Source organism: Chiloscyllium plagiosum, chromosome 7 (assembly GCF_004010195.1).
Source record: "Chiloscyllium plagiosum isolate BGI_BamShark_2017 chromosome 7, ASM401019v2, whole genome shotgun sequence".
In the NCBI taxonomy this organism is placed as follows: Eukaryota; Metazoa; Chordata; class Chondrichthyes; order Orectolobiformes; family Hemiscylliidae; genus Chiloscyllium; species Chiloscyllium plagiosum.
This window is the reverse complement of record NC_057716.1, coordinates 66,345,840-66,367,202: the sequence shown is the minus strand read 5'-3', so window position 1 is coordinate 66,367,202 and position 21,363 is coordinate 66,345,840. Positions and strand designations below refer to the sequence as shown.

Sequence of the window (21,363 nt, the reverse complement as noted above, 5' to 3'; positions counted from 1 at the left end):
GGTGATCACTTTTTTGATATTGAGATGAAGATTTTTTTCTCTCAAGGGTTGGGTGACTTTGGAACTCTCTACCTTAAAAGACAGTGGGAATGGGAAGATATGCTGAATAGTTTTGTGTTTGGCAAGGAGATCAAACTTTGTCAATGGTAGTAGGTATGTGGAATTCAAAAGCAAACAGATCAGCCATGATCTTATTAAATTGTGGAGAAGAGTCTCTAATTTCGTATATTCTTATGTAATTTAGCTGCTATTCAGCATAATAAATATTTTAAATATATAAAATATACATATTTTAAATATCAAGGGATGAATCTTAATCCTCCTTAAAATAGTAAATGAAATTCATGAAATTTTACAGTGGTATGAATTCACGAATTCTTGATCTGGTAATGACTTTCTGCATTATTAGACTAGATTACTTACAGTGTGGAAACAGGCCCTTCGGCCCAAGAAGTCCACACCGACCCACCGAAGCGCAACCCACCCAGACCCATTCCCCTACATTTACCCCTGCACCTAACACTACGGGCAATTTAGCATGGCCAATTCACCTAACCTGCACATTTTTGGACTGTGGGAGGAAACCGGAGCACCTGGAGGAAACCCACGCAGACACGGGGAGAATGTGCAAACTCCACACAGTCAGTCGCCTGAGGCGGGAATTGAACCCGAGTCTCTGGCGCTGTGAGGCAGCAGTGCTAACCACTGTGCCACCGTGCCGCCCACTATTCTTTAATATTTTATATTTTGGGTGAAATCTTCCCCTCTCTGGAGGTAGTGAGAGAAGAAATAATCAAGCAAATTGGTCCTGGAATTATACTCATCCACTTCTTGCTACCTTAACAATTAAGTTTTGGCTGGGAATCTGTCAGGGAGTTTCTCAACCCACCAATTAAGGCCCTTAACTGGTCAATCAATGGCTACTTAAAAGCCTCAACCCACCTTCTTCCTAACTACTGCCTTGCTTACAAGCATGGAGTATATTCAGTTTCTGAATCACAGCAACCTGCCTGTCACATTAGAGTGTGCGTTGCCATGGGAACTCCCAAGGCTTAGGCTTATCAATGGACTTTAGCAAACCAGATGACCGATGGCTTCTAATGATGTGGGATGCCTCAATTGGTCCAGAAAACCTGCCTTTTCTTGGCCTATCCATTCTTAGTGAGCTGATTAACATGTGATAAGCTGAGTTGTCTTGGCAATGAGGCTGGCATTTTAGTTGCCATTTACCACATTCATCCCAACACTTTAGCCAGTGTTGTCCCATTGTTTAAGAAAGGTAGCAGGGATAATCCAGTAAATTATAGGCCTGTGCACCTCACTTCGGTGGTAGGGAAATTATTGGAAAAGATTCTCAGGGACAAGAGGTATACGCATTTAGAAGCAAATGGACTTAATAGTGACAGACAGCTTGGTTTTGAGCAGGGGAGGTAATTCCTCACTAATTTGATTGAGTTTTTTGAGGAAGTGACAAAGATGATTGATGAGGGAAAAGCAGTTGATGTCTACATGGACTTCAGTAAAGCCTTTGACAAGATCCCTCGTGGCAGACTGGCACAAAAGGTGAAGTCAGACGGTATCGGTGCGAGCTGGCAAGATGAATACAGAACTGGTTTAGTCATAGGAAATGCAGGCTAACGGTGGAAGGATGCTTTTTGGAATGGAGGGTTGTGACTCGTGGTGTTCCACAGGGATCGGGGTGCGACCTCTGCTGTTCGTGATCTACATAAATGATTTGGAGGAAAATGTAGCTGGTCTAATTTGTACATTTGCGGACAATACGAAGATTGCTGAAGTTGTGGATAGTGAAGAGGATTGTCAGAGGATACAGCAAGATATAATCAGTTGGAGTCAGGGGCAGAAAAATATTAGATGGAGTTTAAGCCATCAAATGTGAAGTGATGCATTTTGAAAGGTCAAGTACAGGTAGAAATTACACAGTGAATGGCACAACTCTTAGGAGTATGGATATGCAGAGGGGCCTGGCTGTGCAGGTCCCCAGAGCAATGAAGGTGGCAGTGCAGGTAGCTAAGGTAGTAAAAAAGGCCTATGGCATGCTTGTCTTCTTTGGAAGGTGCATTGAGTATAAGATGAGACAAGTTATGCTGCAGTTTTGTAGAACTTTAGTTAGGCCACACTTGGAATATTGAGTACAGTTCTGGTCACTGCACTACCGGAAGGATGTGGATGCTTTGGAGAGGGTACAGAAAAGGTTTACCAGGGTTTGCCCAGTATGGGGGATTTTAACTATTAAGGAAGGTTGGATAGACTGGGATTGTTTTCACTGGAATACAGGAGGTTGAGGAGCACTCTGATAGAAGTTGAAAAGACTGTGAATAGTATGGATAGAGTGGTTAGTACGAGGTTTTTTCCCAATTTGGAGGGGACACAGGTTCAAGTTGCAGTGGGGGGACTGTTTAAAAGAGATATGTGAAGCAAGTTTTTCACACAAAAGGAGGTGAGTACCTGGAACGCACTGCCAGAGGACTTGGTAGAAGCAGACACAACAGCAGCGCTCAAGATACACCGAGACAAATAAATGAATAAGAAGGGACTAGAGGGATACAGTTCCTGCAAATGAAGACAAATTTTAGTATGGAAGAGCAAAATGTGTTGGCTTGGAGGGCTGAAGGGCCTGTTCATTTCTGTATTGTTCTTTATTTAGTAAAAATTGGAAAATTGCATTATGTCTAAACTATCTTGAAACAGTACTTTCTCTTGAAGCTGTAATATGATTTCACATATTATTGTTGTACCACCCTAATGTATGTATATATAAAGCAAAAGGATGCTTGGTGTTGACCACATTGTTTTATGTTTTTTGATTTTTAGGGCCTGGGGAGAGGAACCAGACAAGCCACAGCATAACGTCGGAAAGCTGGATACATGATTCTCAACATGACAGCACATATATCTCCAGTACTGGAGAAGTGAAACTGCATCTATTAACTAATAGCATAGTTATGGAAAAAAATGACTTGTTCCCTTCTTCTGTATTAGTTACTGACAGTTCCCAAAATCCTTCAGCAACCAGGACTTTCCCACCAGAATCTGAAGAAAGTATTATAATTGATTCTGAACCAACAGATTATTCATACTCTACAATATCTTCAAGAGAAATTGTACCTACAGATCTATTTGTTTCTAAAAGTCATTTATTAAAATCACCTTTCGATAATGAGACTTCAAAAAAAAGTGAAGAACTTGAAAACTGGCATCATGACACAACCTCTGAAGGGGCTGATAATCTTGAAAGATTGTTAAGTACTTCACCTGGTGTTTCTGAAGACCCTTTATATACAGTCCCATATGTTTTAAAGATACCTTTAAATACTTTGACAATTGGATCTAAAAGATATTCAACTACAGATTTGAACAATTCAAAAAGATCTGTAAGTACATCAATAAATGATTCAGAACTAATTAGTATTTCACAAAATATTTCTGAGAAGTCTTTAAATAGCACACAGAACTACACTAATTGGTCTTCAGGTACTTCACCGAATGATTCTGAAAGAAGTACGTTGACAAATCTTTTTAAAATCTTTCCAAACTCTACACCAAGTAATACTGACAGAACTTTAAGGACATTGTCAAATTATTCTGAAAGATCAAATACTTTGATAAATAATATTAAAAGAACTGTAAGTAGTTTGCCAAGTGATGTGAAAACATCTATGGTTAGTGTTCAAAATGATTCTGAATCATCAAGTACGTTGATTAATACTTTTGCGAGCTCCTCAAACTCTTCACCAAATGACATCGAAACAGCAAGTATTTCACTGAATGACTGGAAAAGATCTTTAAGTACTTCACCAAATCATTCTAAAATATCTACAATTCAGGCTCAAAATGCTTCTGAAAGTTCAGCAATGTTGACAAATATTTTTGAGAGCCCTTCAAATTCTTCAAGTGATATTGAAATATCAAGTACCTTGATAAATGATTTTAAAAGGTCTGTAAGTACTTTGTCAAATGGTTCTAAAATATCTGCAGTTTTTGCACAAAATGATTCTAAATGGTCAAGTACGTTAATTAACGCTTTTGAGAGGTCATCAAGCTCTTCACCAATTGACACCAAAAGAGCAAGTACTACACTGAATGATTTGAAAAGATCTTTAAGTACTTCACTGAATGATTCTAAAATATCTACAATTCATGCTCAAAATGCTTCTGCAAGTTCAACAACATTGACAAATACTTTTCAAAGCCCTTTGAACTCTTCACCAAGTGATACTGAAATGTCAAGTACTTCGATAAATGGTTTTAAAAGGTCTGTAAGTACTTTGCCAAATGATTCTAAAATATCTACAGTTAGTGAGCAAAATGATTCTGAATGGTCAAGTACACTGATTAATATTTTTGAGAGCTCCTCAAACTCTTCATCAAATGATTCTGCAAGATCAAGCATTTCAATGAATGATTTTAAAAGATCTTTAAGTACTTTACCAAATGATTCAAAAATATCAATAAGTAGTTCTCAAAATGATTCTGAAAGTTCTAGTACTTTGACAAATGTTTTTGAGAGTTCTTCAAACTCTTCATTGAGTGATACTGCAAGATCTTTAAGCACTTCGCCAAATTATTTTAAAAGATCTTTAAGTACTTCATTGAATGATTCTGAAAGATGGAGTTCTTCACCAAATGTTTCTGAAAGTACCCTAGTTAGTGGTCAAAATGATACTGAAAGCTCCACAAATACTTCACTAGATGATTCTAAAAGTTTTTTAGGTTCTACATCAAATAATTATGAAAATCCTTTAAGTTCTTCATTGAGCAGCTATGAAATTCTCAATACTACAACAAATAGTTCTGAAGAGACAACTCCTTCACATTCAACATTAATGTCAATGGATTTTAATAATGTTACCCATGAGTCAGATGCAGTAAAATCACCAGATGTACCATCCTCAGAATCGGTTGATAATCAGACAAACGAGTCAAGATCAACAAGTCATTCCATTCTTATTTCAGATGTTGAAACCATAACTGCCCTTACAGGAACAAGTCATTCACTTCCCAGAATTACAGATGATGTCTTAACTACTACTGAACTGTCTGAAATATACAATATTACTAACTTACTTGGAACAGCTTTGTCTTCAGTGCAATCAGATTCTGAAGATATAGTGAATGATTTTACAGAGTTAAGTTCTAACTTTACTGCAACTAATTCTTCTAAACTAGGTTTAGTTCAAACAGGAACTAATGGTTTTCTTAAAACTCAATTTGCAAAAACAACAACAAGCGCTACTCTAAGGAGTGTACTTCCTGAAAGAACAACAGACTCACCCAGAACTTTACTGCCTCTGACAACAAATGATTATCTGTCATTTTCTACCATGGAAGAACCTATTAGAGGAGCAGGAAGAACATCCTCGGCACCAGTTATACTTACATCTAGGCCTCATACTGAACGATATACTACAATTTCACATGTTCCCACTGACACACCAAAGCCTGAACTAACTAGCACAACAGAAGGTACATTTACCACTATATGGGCCAGTCCAACTGTTTTTATGAGTACCTCAACAGAGGATAAAGGATCAGAGAGGACCAAGTCTACGACTGCTATTATGAAGACCTCTGAATCAGTGAGTACTAGAACTTCAGTTAGCTTGAAGTTTTTGACTAGCACAAGGTCTTCAACTAGTACAAGGACTTCAGCTATCGCAAAGACGTCAATTAGTGCAACCATGCTAACAAGCACAAAGGTTTCGGAAAGTACCACAATTACTCCTATAAGGACGTTGGCAAGCACAAAGCCTCATTCCACTAAAGAGAGCATTACTTCTGAGCCAACTGTGTCAACTGTGATTCAGGTTATCAATACAAGTATACCTGAAACCTCCACAGTATCTGCAGGTAATGTTGAATTATGACTGTGATTTAGTGTAAATAGCATTCGCAAAATGTCCATCATATATTTAAAGTTGAATAGTTTCAGTTCCTAAATAGATTTGATTGGTCAGTAATTACTAAAATACCAATTGTGGTTCCACTGGCAGATAATAGTTATTGTATTTGTTAATAAGCATGTACATGAATTTAAGGTTTAAGGTGAAGGGTGGAAGGTATAGGGGAGATGTCAGGGGTGGGTTCTTTACCCAGAGAGTGGTGGGGGCTTGGAATGCGCTGCCTGTGGGAGTGGTAGAGTCAGAATCTTTGATGACCTTTAAGCGGTGGATATGTACATGGATGGATTCTTAAGCTAGGACAAATGTTCGGCACACCATCGTGGGCCGAAGGGCCTGTTCTGTGCTGTATTGTACTATGTTCTATGTTCTATGCTCTATGAATGTGAGAAACACTGGGATTAAGAAACCAGAATGAGAGATTGTCCATACTGCCAGAATAATTAAAATATCAGAAATATAGCTAAATAATGAGGGTACAAATGAATGTATAATTATTCAGAGTGAACATGAAGTAATGATGGTATTCTTTTATGTGAGAAATATCTGAGAAGTAAATAGTTTTGATACAATAAGAGAAGCTGCAGAAAGAATAATAGACTAATTGCTCTGAGATACACACTGCATAATATGAGAACTGTACTAAAGTTTACCATGGTGGAATAAAATAAGAAACAAGTTGCTCTACAATGACATTGGTGTGTGAGAACACTAAAATTGCTCCAATGAAAATAACCAGAAAGTCCAGTTTTGTTTGTCAAACTGCTTCTGGAATATCGTGAGTGGTTTTGGGTCCCATATCTAATCTAAGGATGTGCTGGCATTGGAAGGGCGTCCAAAGGACATTGACAAGAATGACCATGGGGATAAGACCTTGTCATATGAGGACCAATTGAGTATGTACTCAATGGTGTTTAGAAGGATGAGGGTGAACTGATTGAAAATTATCGAATCCTGAGAGGCTTGGATAGAATGGACATGAAGAAGATGTTTCTGCTAATCGGAGACGCTAGGACCTGAGGCACAGTCTTCAAATGAAGGGACAACCCTATTGAACTGAGATGAGGTATAATTTCTTCTGCCAGTGAATTTGTGGGACTCATTGCCATAGAAGGCTGTGGAGACCAAGTCATTAAGTGTTTTCAAGACAGAGAGATAGGCTCTTGATTAGTCAAGGGATCAAAGGCTATGGGAGAAGGCACGAAATGGGGTTGAGAAACATATCAGCAATGTTGAAGTTTTTCACCCAATACTTGACATGCATCAGACTAGATGCAGCTCATAATCTGTGCCACCCCACTAACATCTATTCCTAACTCCTCTCTGGATCCCTAATCTTCCCACTTCTGAACACCGAAGGCTATTTCCACAAGAACACTCCAAAACACCAATGCCAAGCTATGTTCAGATTAGCCTCTTCAATGGGCATGTGCATCTTAAATAGGAGATTTCCATCCTAAATATACTGTAGTGAAGTAACTCTGGCATTTTCCATACCTCTTTCCTCTACAACCCAGAATGCTCTCTGCAGTGGTTTTCATCGTTGGTCTTTATCAGCTTATGTGTGTTGTGTGCTCATTTCCATTGCGAGGATAAGAAGAAGAAGGAATTTGAATAGGGGAATGAAGGGTTTTAGGAAAAAGGCAGGAAAATGGAGTTTAGAATTATTAAGTCAGCCATGATTTCCTTGAATGGCGATGCACATTCAGTGTTTTGGATGGTCTAATTCTGCTGTTACATCTTATGGTTTCATTGTCTTGTGGAGATAAGACATTGGCATGCCACATAGAGAAGGACACTTCCTCTACATGGTTTAAGAGAGCATTTATTAAACAGTAGCCAAACCCATAAACCTTGCATTGTGTCTTTATCTTTGACATGATCTCCTCCTTGTTTGCGAAGCAATACTTGCCTTGTGTTTCCCAGCTGCTGTGCATGTTCCAAGTTGCAAACCATAGTGAAGACACTGAATAACTCTAGATGTTACTCTCCAGATTGCAGCAGATCATGACCCTCTTAGGCCACTACACTCATATTTACTGGGGCTTCCCACCTTGGTGATTCAGCCTAATGTCCTCTTGGTGCTGACTCAGGGCCAGCTGGAGACCTGTGAGGTGCAGGATGTCCATTTGTTAACAACTGCTTGCATGAGTAGATTAAGGTCCTGGTCAAGAGTTCTTGGAGCAGATGAGCCTTCGCTATCTTGGTTGCTTGATTGCTGATGTTGGAGAAGTTGAAATATATGGATCATTATGTGTGTTCACCTTGTGTGAGGTCACTGCTAGCTTGTCATGAGAACATGCGAGTGAGCAAATTGTGAGTCTTTGAATACCAGTGATGACTTTGCCATCTGCATGCTTTGTGATCTCACCATTGTAGGAATGTCAATATGGCATGAAGCAAAGTTCTGGGATGGGAGAATGGTGTTGATGGTGTTCTTCTTGAGGGGCAATTATGTTGGGAAAGTGTAAGACTAGGAGTAGCCAGAAGAGTGCTCAGTTGTTGCCTACAGTTGGTGTTGTAGGGTTAGAGATGATGTGAGGGGTTGTAGGGTGCAGAGCTCAATGCTTAATCAGCTTGCCTCCCCTGGTGATGGTAGAGGATTTGTTATTTGTAAAAGGAAAAACTCAAGCAGCTGGTAATGAAAGACTGTAGAAAACAAATCTTGAGCGAACAACATTTTCAGTCATGATTTGGAGATGCTGGTGTTGGACTGGGGTGTACAAAGTTAAAAATCACACAACACCAGGTTATAGTCCAACAGGTTTAATTGGAAGCACACTAGCTTTCGGAGCGCCGCTCCCTCATCAGATGGTTGTGGAAGACACAATTGTAAGACACAGAATTTATAGCAAAAGTTTACAGTGTAATGTAACTGAAATTATACATTGAAAAATATCTTGATTGTTTGTTGAGTCTCTTATCTGTTAGAATGACCATGTTAGTTCACTTCTTTCATATGTAAATCACAAAACTTTTTTTAAAAAGTTACATTCTCAGGTTAACTGTAACAATTGGTGTCAGCCAGATAAGATGTTAAGATGTAAAATGTGTTAGCCCCCTATGTTCCCTGTTGGTGCCATAATGTTTAGACTGATTCTAATTTAAAAAGTGAGTAAACAGAGTCTTACATGGATTCATGCAGTTTTTGAGCAAAGTACAAATTTGCCAGTACAAATTCACCCCACAAATGTACAAGTGTGTGTGTGTGTTTGTCTGTCTGGGGTGGGAGGTTCTGAGTGTCTGTGAGAGAGAGTGTATATGTGTGTGTGAGTAGGAGTGAAAGGAATAGGATGGTCATTTTGGGGGACTTTTAACTTCCCCAACATTGAGTGGAAATGCTAATACTCTAGTACATCAGTTGGATCAGTTTTTGTCCAATGTGTGCAGGAGGGTTTCCTGACACAGTAGGTTGAAGGGCTGACAAGAGGGGAGGCCACACTGGATCTGGTACTTGGTAATAAACCAGGCCAGGTGTTTGATTTAGTGGTAAGTAAGCACTTTGGAGAGAGTGATTTGTTTAGTTTAGTTTAGTTTAGCGAAGGAAAAGGAGAACACTGTAGAGGAGAAGACTGAGATACCGGCTATTAGACTAGAAAGGATTGAGGTTAGTAAGGAGGAAGTGTTATCACTTCTAGAAGGTGTAAAAGTAAGTAAGTCCCCTGGGCCAGATGGGATTTATCCGAGGATTCTCTGGAAAGCTAGAGAGGAGATGGCGGACCCTTTGGCCTTGATCTTTGAGTCGTCATTGTCTACAGGTTTAGTACCAGAGGACTGGAGGATTGCAAATGTTGTGCCCTTGTTCAAGAAGGGCAGTAGAGATGACCCAAGTAATTATAGACCAGTGAGCCTTAGGTCTGTTGTAGGAGAAGTTTTGAAAAGGATTATAAGAGATAGGATTTAGAATCATCGAGCAAGCAACAATTTGATTGGAGATAGTCAACATAGTTTCGTCAAGGGCAGATCGTGTCTCACAAAACTCATTGAGTTTTTTGAGAAGGTGACCAAGCATGTAGATCAGGGTAGGGCAGTTGACGTGGTGTACATGGACTTTAGTAAGGTCTTTGATAAGGTTCCACATGGTAGGCTGTTGGAGAAAATGCATGGGACTGAGGATAATTAAGTAGTTCGGATTAGAAACTGGCTTTCTGTAAGAAGGCAGAGAGTGGTGGTTGATGGGAAATATTCAGCCTGGAGTCCGGTTACGAGTGGTGTGCCACAGGATCTGATTTGGGACCATGAATGTTTGTCATTTTTATAAATGACTTGGACGCAGGCATAGGTGGATGGGTTAGTAAGTTTGCTGATGACACTAAAATCGGTGGAGTGATGGACAATGTGGAACAATATTGCAGGTTGCATGTAAACTTGGATAAACTGCAGAACTGGGCTGAAAGGTGGCAAATGGACTTCAATGCAGATAAATGTGAGATGACTCACTTTGGGAAGAATAACAGGAAGGCAGAATACTGGTTTAATGGAAAGATTCTTGGTAGTGTGGATGTGCAGAGAGATTTTGGTGTCCGTGTACATAGATCCCTGAAAGTTGCCACCCAAGTGGATAGTGCTGTTAAGAAGGCATATGGTGTGTAAGGTTTCATTGGTAGTGGGATTGAGTTCTGGAGCTGTGATGTCATGCTGCAACTATGCAAAACGCAAGTGCGGCCTCACTTGGAATATTGTGTACAGTTCTGGTCGCCCCATTACAGGAAGGATGTGGAAACATTGGAAAAGGTGCAGAGGAGATTTACCAGGATGTTGCCTGGTCTGGAGGGAGGGGTCTGTTCTCATTGGAGAGAAGAAGGCTAAGAGGGGAATTTAATAGAGACATACAAAATGATCAGAGGATTAGATAGGGTGGACAGTGAAAGTCTTTTTCCTAGGATGATGACGTCGGCTTGTACAAGGGAGAATTGCTACAAATTGAGGGTTGATAGATTTAAGACAGATGTCAGAGGCAGGTTCTTTACTCAGAGAGTGGTAAGGGTGTGGAATGCACTACCTGCCAATGTAGTTAACTCAGCCACATTCAGGGCATTTAAACAATCCTTGGATAAGCACATGGATGATGATGGGATAGCGTAGGGGGATGGGCTTAGATTAGTTCACAAGTCGGTGCAACATCAAGGGCTGAAGGGCCTGTTCTGCACTGTATTGTTCTATGTTCTATGTTCTAATCCCTCTCCATTTTGGTTAGTCCCAGGCCAGGGAATCCTTTAAGGATACTCCTAAAATGTTTTCTCTGTTTTCCTGGAAGTCTTGTGCTGTGACTGAATTCTCAGTCGAGCAGTTGCTCCAGGAGTTTGATGCCAGGCATACTATTGACATATCCTTCCTGGGATACTGTAACTGGTTTTGAGTTAGGCAGCATTCGAGGAGCAGGAGAATCGATGTTTTGGGCAAAAGCCCTTCATCAGGAATAAGGCTGGGGCCTAGGGGGTCCAGCCCCATGGAATCAATGTGGATTTCACCAGTTTCCTTATTTCCCCACCCCCCACCTTATCCCAGATCCAACCTTCCAACTTGACACTGCCCTCATGACCTGCCCATCTTCCTTCCCAACCATCCGCTCCACCCTCCCCTCTGACCTATCACCATTACCCCCACCTCCATCCACCTATCGCTCTCTCAGCTACCTTCCCCCCCAGTCCCACCCCACTCCCATTTATCTCTCCACACCCTAGGCTTTTGCCCGAAACATCGATTCTCCTGCTCCTCAGATGCTGCATGACCTGCTGTGCTTCTCCAGCACCACACTCTTGACTCTAATTTCCAGCATTTGCAGTGCTCACTTTCCCCTGGTTTTGAGTAAGTTGTACCTTATTGTTGAGCATCTTAGCTTGGGAGGGAATACTGCTATGGACTATTTATTTTTTCACTGGATTTGGAAGACTGTGTGAATGACCTGTGGGCGGCACGATGGTTCAGTAGTTAGCACAGTTGCCTCACAGCACTAGGATTCCATGTTCGATTTCAGCCTTGCATAATTGTCTGTGTGGAGTTTGCACATTCTCCCTGTTTCTGCTTGGATTTAATCCGAGTGCTCTAGTTTCCTCCCACATTTCAAGGATGTTGGGTAGATTGCCCATTGTGTCCAGGGATGTGCCGGGTAGGTGGATTAGCCAGGGGAAATGCAGGGTTCCAGGGTTAGGATAAAAGGGTGGGTCTGGGTGGGATGCTCTTTGGAGGGATGGTGTGGACTTGATGGGCCAAATGACCTGCTTCCACTCTAAAGGGATTCTACGATTGTGAAGGCAGAGCGGGTGGTACTTTGACAATTGACAACAGGCACCACAAAACCCTGGAGAATGTGATGAAAGTATCACGTATCAAAACACAATGTTTAAATTTGGATTTAATCAGTATGAGGATGAAAGCTGGCCTCATATTTACAAATGAAGTCACTGTGCCTGCAGATGAAGTAAATGGGGATCAAAGTTGGCATAATGGCTTTGACAACACAGGAACACAAGCAGGAGTAGCTATAGGAAATCTACTGGTTTTATTTGAATAGTTGGGAGTGAAACAGTAGAGCAGTGTTGGAGTGGAGCAATGACAAGGTGATGGATCACAGAAAAGAGATGATTGAGAAGGATGGAGTGATTAATTGTGTCACTCAATAGTGAATCTCTTTGATGACACTATTGACAGTAGTCCCAGCAGAACCTATCATTCCAGCTGAAGATTCATAGCATTGAAACTGGAAAACAGAGGGAATGACGAGAAAATGGAAAATGATTACAAATAATAAAGATTGAATTTAGAAACTATTTGATGCTATGATAATTGCAATTACTTTCCTTCTATTAAAATTCTGTATAATACAAGTCAGATAAACAACCTCTCCAGATGGGTAAATGACAAAATGTTATTCACAGGACATAATAGCATTTTTGGGTTTACCACATATGAGTGGAATAGAAAGAGAAATCGGGTGTCCTTGTGCTCTTTTTGAAATTTGAGTCATATAGAAGATACTTTAGTGTCACTGAGCAGGTCATGGGGGAAATGAAAAGGAAAAGGTAGCTTTTCTGGTGCCTAATATCTCCTAGCGACTGTCTATTGGGCCTATAGCAATGGCGTGGGAATAAGCTGTACATCTGCTTTCATGTTTGTAGTGGTGTCAGATCAAGTGGATGATGAAGTGCTTGAAATATACTGGAAAGAAAAAAAACTGAAAATGTCTCTAACAAGTAATTTTTTAAAGAAACTATTCTTGTTCTTTCTAAATTGATTTTAAAAAATAGTTTTGCAGAAAACAAGAAATAAATCTGATATTACTGTGACTGAGCCTCAATATTATAAAAGTCTGCAAGAATCATTATCATTCAAATCATGAATTTACTGAAGTGAAGCAAGATGCACCCGAAACCCAATCAGTTTTGCTCAGTTTTTGCTGATTTATCCAAAATGTCACTGTTGAACCTGGTCACCACCTTCTCCAAGGCCAATACCAATGGGCAATAAATGCTGGGCTAACCAGTGATACCCACATCCCATGAGCAAATAAAACAAAAGTAAAATTCAGCATTGATATTTTGAGGTAAGAATTGTTCTTTTTAATGGAAGTATCTTCAATGACATGATTCCATTACACTGTTGTTTTCTCATGAAATCATTTACAATGTGGACATCTGAAGCATTGTTTTAATTATTTTATTTAATATTAAAAGGGAAAACTACTTATAAAGCAGTGAATGTGAATATACATGTATAGACAGCCAAGAACTCCTTTGAATTATAACTAATCAGATGTTGCTTCAGCCATACTTCAAGTCATGATGGTTTTAATCACTGTATGAGATATGTCAGTTTATAAAGTTCTGCACTGAAACTGAATGAGGCAGTATTTTGCTGTGTATATGCAATGCAGGATAAAATATGAAGTCATTATTTGACTTGTGCGGGTTAAATATGTCTAAAACCCACACTTAACATCCACATTTTTTACTGATGCTGTAATACTGGAAGGTTTAACAAGTTGTTATTCCTCCAATGCAGTTGTGATTTATTTATTTTTTTCATAGACTGGACCTGGCAAGTGTTAGCTTCATGGATGATATTGATACTCACAATATAACCGCAGTGTTACTGATATGTCGCCAAGCACAATATAATCTACTCCATAAAAGTATATCCCTGATCCAAGAATAGAATTCCAATCTACCAAATCACTTCCCATTCACCTCCCATTCGATTTTGATCCAGACACAGCATTTATTTTGCAATCATTGTCTGAGTGTATAACACTCCCTTGTTATTTGTACTTCAAACTTAACACTCAACATTAGCAGGCAAGCATTGTGGTGATTTTTCACAAACTGCCCTATGATTATACTGTATCCTATTTTGGTTTGTTGAGATCATTTTTTGATGACTAGTGATATGAAGCATGTTATTATACCTAAAGCAATCAGTATTTATTAAACAATTCATGATTAAAATGACTCTTTATGGAGTATTTGACATTTTTAATTGTTACAAGAACAATTAGTAGGATATAAAATAATTTTTGAATTGAAGTGTTTAAAAACCAAATGCATCAAGGCTGATTTCAAATGCATTTGGTTGATTTGCCGAATACACTTTATTTTAGTTCTGTTGCATATACTGCAGTGTGTACATGTTCAGAATACACTGTACCTTCCAAACTATTTCAGAGTATTTCTGAGCAACAAAGAAAATCACCTCAGCTGAAAAGTCACAAAAATACAGAAATCTAAGTTGTTTGCAGAATTGCATTAGTATGAAGTTCCAAATAGCCAAAATTTACAATAATTTAGAAACTTGTACATACATTTTTTTATCAGTAAAACAGTTACTTATGCTAAAATCAAAGTCACCTGGAGTTTTGGAGTCAGTCTGTTACTAAAAGGATTATAATTCAAGATAAAAAAGTTTATCAATGTCTTCTTATTCAATTATTTAATCCTTAGATTTCTAATCAACTTTTGATGCATCATTAATAGTTCCTGTTCATCAGAATTCATTAGTATTAGAAAGTGGCTGCTTTACTTTTAAACACACCAATAACTATTCTGACCCTAGTGTAACTGTATTGCAAAAATTAATTGTAGTTACTAGGTTAATTACATCAATAGAAGTAGATATTAGAGCATTGTCAATTGTAACATTTTGTGCTTGAAAGAAAGAAGCAGCCTATGCATTATCTAACAAAGTATTAGAGAAACATCCATTTTTCAATCTCTTGATCTTCTAATCTATTTTATTAATTATAATTGCTTGCAGTGTATCTGTGTCAGCCACCGGGCAGCCCCAAATCACTTGTAACATTTCCTGGGTCTTTCTTTTCAGAAAGCCAGCCTACAGCTCATTAAACATTCACTATGTGCAACACATCCTAACCTTGATAGAGCGAAGCCAAATAGGATTCAGATTTTATTTTTAGATTTTAATTTTAGTTTTAATGAAATCGTTTACCTTGTGAAAGATGCAATTAGATTTTACAATCTTTTCCTGTAATTAAAAAGACAGCATACAGAAGCATATTTTGAAAACAGCCAATCTCAATCAGCATCAAAACAATATTCAATAAAATATTTTCAGAGATAAGCCTTTCATGGATTTTGGAAGAAACTTTATAGACAGGTTTCTTCACACTGAGCTGAAAAATGCTTTGCATTCCTGTCATAGGCATACTAGATACAAGGACATCTTGGAAAATAAAGTGAAGATATGTAATATTTCTGGATAATGGGAGAGATTATTAATGTGACAACATCCTACATAATAGTGTCTCTTCTATTGAAAACGAGTATGTAGGAGGTAATCAGAAAGCGAGAAGGATGCAAACCAGCTGCAGCAACCAACTGACTTGAACCAAAGCATCCTGCAAAGTAATGAGTATCTGAATAACCACAAATAAAACCAGATAAAACTTTTGAGTTCTTAGCCATTCTTAAAATATGTGCATCTGGTTGTTAACTCTTAACTACTGATGGTGTGCGTGCTGTATATTTAACTCTATAATTGATAAATAAGGATATTTTGTACAATGATCCTTGCATTTTCAGATCAGAGCCAAAATACAAAAACTCCTGTAAATGAAGGCTATTTATCTTTATCTACAGCATTTGGTTTGATGTGGAATTGATGTTTCTAAAGAAAACCGTTGGAAGGCAGTGGTTAAATCACTCAATGGAACTGTACCATCATTCACTTTATTTTATTACCTTTTGCAATATAAGCCATATCATAACATTCTGAAAGGTTTATATTCACAATATTTTTCCTGTTTGCTAACCATTTTTATGTAATGTTCTTAGCTTATGTGGTCAGTCTTCACTTTCTAAGAAATGTTAGTAGATATATGTTGTCTAGAATCATGCATTTTATTTGAAAACTGTTGGTTTCTTTATATCTGTGTAATGTAATTATTGCAAACATTGTATTCAAGTACTCATGCAGTGCGCTGGAATAGCATTCAGACAGAAAATAAACGAAGTTAACAATTGAGAAGTTTCATTTCTTTCAGCTCAATATTCCCTTTTAAATTGCTAAACTTGCACTTTCTTTTGCCTTTAGCAGATGGCTGATTTGTCTTCAATGAACGGGTTGCTAATATTGCAAATATATAGGAATATAAGATGAAACAAGAAGTCTACTGGCCAGTCAACTCAATGTTAATAAATTGTTTACTTTCTTTGAAACAGAGAATCTTTGCATCTCAAATCCTTGTCTTAATGGAGGCACTTGTATCAGTCATTGTAACAAATGTAAAAAGTGTGTATGCCCATCCAACTGGCAAGGAGTGAACTGCAGCAAAGGTAACATTTTCTCCTATGAACTGTTACAAGACTTCTGTAAGAGCAATGCATCATTCCAACAAAATTGGAATAAGACCATGAGTGGAATTCCAACCCCTCCCCCCCCAACCATCCCCCCTGCTGAAGCATTTGCAATAAGGTTGGAGTCCATTAACAATATTAAAAGTCAGTGAGCCCTTAAGGCTAAATGGATCAAACTGCATGGGAGAAAGTGGGAACAAAGTGCTGAGCTGAATAATCAGCCATGGTCAATTTGAATAGTGAAGCAGGCATTGGAAAAGCAATGTTAACTATACGGAGGCTAGCAGCCCTCCAGTTATCACAATGAGGGAGCATTAAGAAAGCAAGCTAAGTGGCATAAGATGCATCTTGTGTAATTGCAACAGCTGCATGTGTGTCCCTGTGCAAAGCATCCTAGTTTCAACCTAGGTTGAAGATCAGAGGGGAAAAGTTTAAAGGAGATGTATGATGAAAGTATTGTATACAGAGGGTAGTAGATACCTGGAGCACACTGCCTGGGGAGGTGGTTGAAGCAGATATAATAACAAAGTTTAAGAGGCATTTAGACCGACACATGAACAGGCAGAGAAGAGAGGGATATGGACCATGTGCATAATCCAGTGGGATTGGTTTAGAATAGCATCACAATTGGCTGAAAGGCCTGTTCCTGTGCTGTACAGTTCTGTGTTCTATTACTCATCTATGTGCTACCTCTCATTCACAACATCCAACATGTTGACAACATTCAGCTCTCCCTCTCAATTCAACAACAGTAGAAGAATTATCAGACTATTGTCCAACATCCAATACTGGGTGGGCAGCAACTTACTCCAGTTAAATATTGGGGAGAGCGAAACCATTGATATTAGTCCCATTACAAACTCCATTCCATGGCTATCAATTTATTTCCTGGCAACTATTTTGACCTGAATCAAATTGTTAACCATCAGATTTGCTTCTGATCGCATATCTCTGCCATCACCAAGACAATCTATTTTCAGCACCGTTGCTACCGATTGACTTGGCTATACCAATGCAAGGATCATTTAAAAAAAAAATAATTTTTAATTAAATTTAAATTTTAAATTTTAATTTTTTTCCCCTTATGAAAGGCTCTGGCCCGCAACTTTGATTCTCCTGCTCCTCGGATGCTGCCTGACCTGCTGTGCTTTTCCAGCAGCACGCTCTTGACTCTGATCTCCAGCTTCTGCAGACCTCACTTTCTCCTAGACCAATGCAGTCAAAGCCAGTTGCCAACTTAGAACCTTTGTAAAGTTGAAACCAGCCAAAACCCTGGTGCCATTACCCTTATTCGCAGTCATTTTCATTCATCATCCTTGTATTCACTCATATTGACAACCAAGTCAAGCAATATTTCAATGTAAACATTCCTTGTTTTCAAATTCATCCATGGCCTTACTTGTCCATGCATCTGTAATTCCCTCAAATCACACAATCCTGCGAAATAGCCGTGCTCATCTAATTCTCAATTCTTGAGCATCCAGATTTTACTTGCTCCATTGTTAGGATCCATGCTATCACTTGCCTAACCACAAGCTTTAGCTACACTCCATTTTCTGTCTCTCTCCCTTGCTTTCTTCCTTAAAACCTACCTCTGACTAACCGTTTGGTCATTTGCCCTAATATCTCCTAATGTGATTCTGTCCAATGTTGTTTTCATAAAGCTGTTGTGCAGTTCTTAGGAATGTTCTGTTTCATCAAAGGTGCCAGTTAAGTACATGTTGTCATTGTCCATTCAACAGGTAGTGCAGCAAGTGACTTGGTCCAACTTTCAACACAGTCTAGAATGCTAGTAGGAAATGAAGAATAAAGGAAATGCTTCATATCCTCATGACAGAAATAAAAACAAATAAAAATTCATGTCATCACTAAATTTAGAAATGATCAATTAATTATAGTATGGCATCTTCATGTAGTTCACTTAACATATCTTATTTTACTTTGTATTATTGTGTCACTTAATGAAATAAACTTTTTTTAAACTATGTTTCTTTGTTACTTCTTATCCAGTTTTAATTCTTCCTTTGTAATTTGTTCTTTTCTGTAAGCAGATGTGGATGAATGTCGTTCAAATCCATGTCCATCTCGGGCACAATGTATTAATAATTTGGGCTCCTTCACTTGCAAATGTTACCCCGGTTACTACCTTGAGAAGGGAACAAGATGCACTTTGGGTAAGAAAATGATTTGTTTGTCTGGAGATGCAATTTGTGGAGCCCTTAGCTTCTGTCATGCAAGAGACATTAGAAACGAATTTTAAAAAGCTTAAGTTTGCTTCCATCTGACTTCTCCACTGCCATCCTCATTAGCCAAAACATTTGCACAACCACACGAATTGCAATTGCAACATATGTCACCATAAGAGAATCAGAAAATCACAGAATTTTTGCAGCAGAATGCCTGTCTGTAAGAGCTACTCATCTAATCCTGCTTCCAAGTAGCCCTGGAATTTTTTTTCCAAGTAATCATCCAATTCTCTTTTAGACTTGCCTCCATCGCATTCTCAAGTAAGGCATTCCAGATCCTAATCACTCAATCTGTAAAAATACTTTCCTGATGTTCACTTCATTTGTTTTGCCATTCAGCTTGTATCAATGTCTTCTGATTCTAGGCTGTTTTGCAAATAGCTTTTTTCTCCCTGTCTATTTTGTCCAGACTGTGTATTATTTTGGATACCTGTATCAAATCTCCTCTTAGTGGGAGAACAGCTCCAGGAACTCCAGTACCTGAATTCACCTGAGACCGTTCTCTTTTTTTTTGTATCTTTACGTCCTTTTCCAGCATCCACAGTATTTTGCTTTTAATTGATTGATTTATGTTATATAGTGTGTGCTGCCTTGTATCTTGTAAGTGTGTGGGTTCTTACATGGTCTAGTGCATCTGAGGGTAGTCACTTTCTGGTATTACAAGAAGAGTTTTTAAACAAATCTAGCTTATTGCATTTCTGTAGCTATTTACAGATTATAGAAATGCGCTCTATACGACTAGGAAAACTGATCGGAGAACTTTGCCTTCAGTCCATTCATGTAATGTGGGCTTCACTGATTGGGCCAGCATTTATTGTCTATTCTTAGTTGCTCTTGTGCAGGTAGTGCTGAGCTACTACAGTTCATTTGATGTACGAAGAGGCACAGAGCTATTAGGGAGGGAGTTCCAGGATTTTGACCCAGCTGCGATGAAAGAATGCGATATGCTGCCAAGTCAGAATGTCATGCGTCTTGGAGAGGAACTTGCAGGTGATAGTGACCTCAAGTATCTGCTGCCCTTATGCTTCTAAGTGGTGTTGTTTAAGTGAAAAGTTGTTCGGCAGGACACCAGCCAAAAGCTCCTGATTTCTTTTTTGAATAATTGTTTGCGTATCTTTGTAGACTAGTGTGACTTGTTTTGACATCTAATAGAATGCACCTTAGCACCTCCCAATGCTGCACTGAAGATTGGAAGTTTAGTAAAGCCATATCTGAATAATTTGTTTTTTTTAGTTTTGCACAGGTAGTTGTTAAATGTAATCTATTTTTATTGTTCCATAGCAAGGACCTTTGCAGGTGTTTTCTACAGTGGCAATAAATCCCATGTGTCAAGAATACAGGATCTAGAAAGTGAAATTTTAAAAATGGTAAGTTTTGCTTGCAAAACAGTGATGATATGAACAATCTCTGGTTTTAATTTTTGTTTCTCCATTTAGTGACCAATGTTGGTTAACATTTCTTATTTAGCTCGGTTATACATAACTCCATAATCTGCTTCCCCCTTGCACTGACTTCTAAAGTACCTTTCCATCTTTATTTAAAATATTGTAAAATATGAAAGATAAATTTGTTAAACACCAACAAAAAAGGAAATATGCTGTTTGCCCGCCATTTACATGTGTGTGATCAGTGCTGAAAAATGTGTTGCTGGAAAAGCGCAGCAGGTCAGGCAGCATCCAAGGAGCAGGAGAATTGACGTTTTGGGAAAAAGCCCTTCTTCAGAAATGTGATCAATGTTTGGTATATTTAGCATGACATGCCTGCCTCAGTGCAGTATTGATCTCATTATGCAATGGCATCTGGCTCCATGTTGAAAATATGCTGTCAGCAGCTTGGCAAGAAGTTATCAGTTAGTATTGTCTCCCTTGTGTCTTTATACAGTCTTCATGTTTGCTTTTGTCTCAAAATTTTCTTGGATGATTCTTCATGTAATAATTTTCCAACTTGATTTTTTTTTTGCTTTTCTTGTTCTTTCCAACCTTAGGAAAATGTTATGAGGTTGAAGATGTTGCCAAGTACCAAAGGTGTGAGGCAATGAAGTTGGCTAAAACATTGCAGCCTGCAACAGGCACTGCAAATTTCATATACAAATTGCATGAAAGAAATAGTGCTTGGGGAGGAACTACAAATGTAGATTTCTTCAAACTTTAAATATCTGAAGAAATTTATTGTTGTCTTTTGTTACATCGGTGGCATTTTAGCTTAACCTTCTACATATGTACATGCCAAACAAAATGGTATATTTCAATTGTTTAATATAACTCAGACGAACCAAAGTACAAATTTGTTACTAAATTACAGTGCAGATTAATCATGCAAATAATGGACCCAGCTCTTATGAAGTAAACATTACTTTGTGGCAAGCAAACATGTGATTAGAATTCCTCCATC

General features: G+C 38.5%; 1 protein-coding gene across 1 annotated transcript in view; it reads left to right on the top strand.

Moving 5' to 3' along the window:
* The window catches only part of heg1 (heart development protein with EGF-like domains 1), a 77,265-nt gene that overhangs the window by 34,674 nt on the left and 21,228 nt on the right, over positions 1-21,363 (top strand). The window contains exons 2-5 of the mRNA XM_043693960.1: positions 2,833-5,868; positions 16,592-16,705; positions 18,778-18,900; positions 20,254-20,339. Of these exons, the coding sequence (XP_043549895.1) occupies positions 2,833-5,868; positions 16,592-16,705; positions 18,778-18,900; positions 20,254-20,339 (3,359 nt within the window). The remainder of the gene's footprint in view (positions 1-2,832; positions 5,869-16,591; positions 16,706-18,777; positions 18,901-20,253; positions 20,340-21,363) is intronic.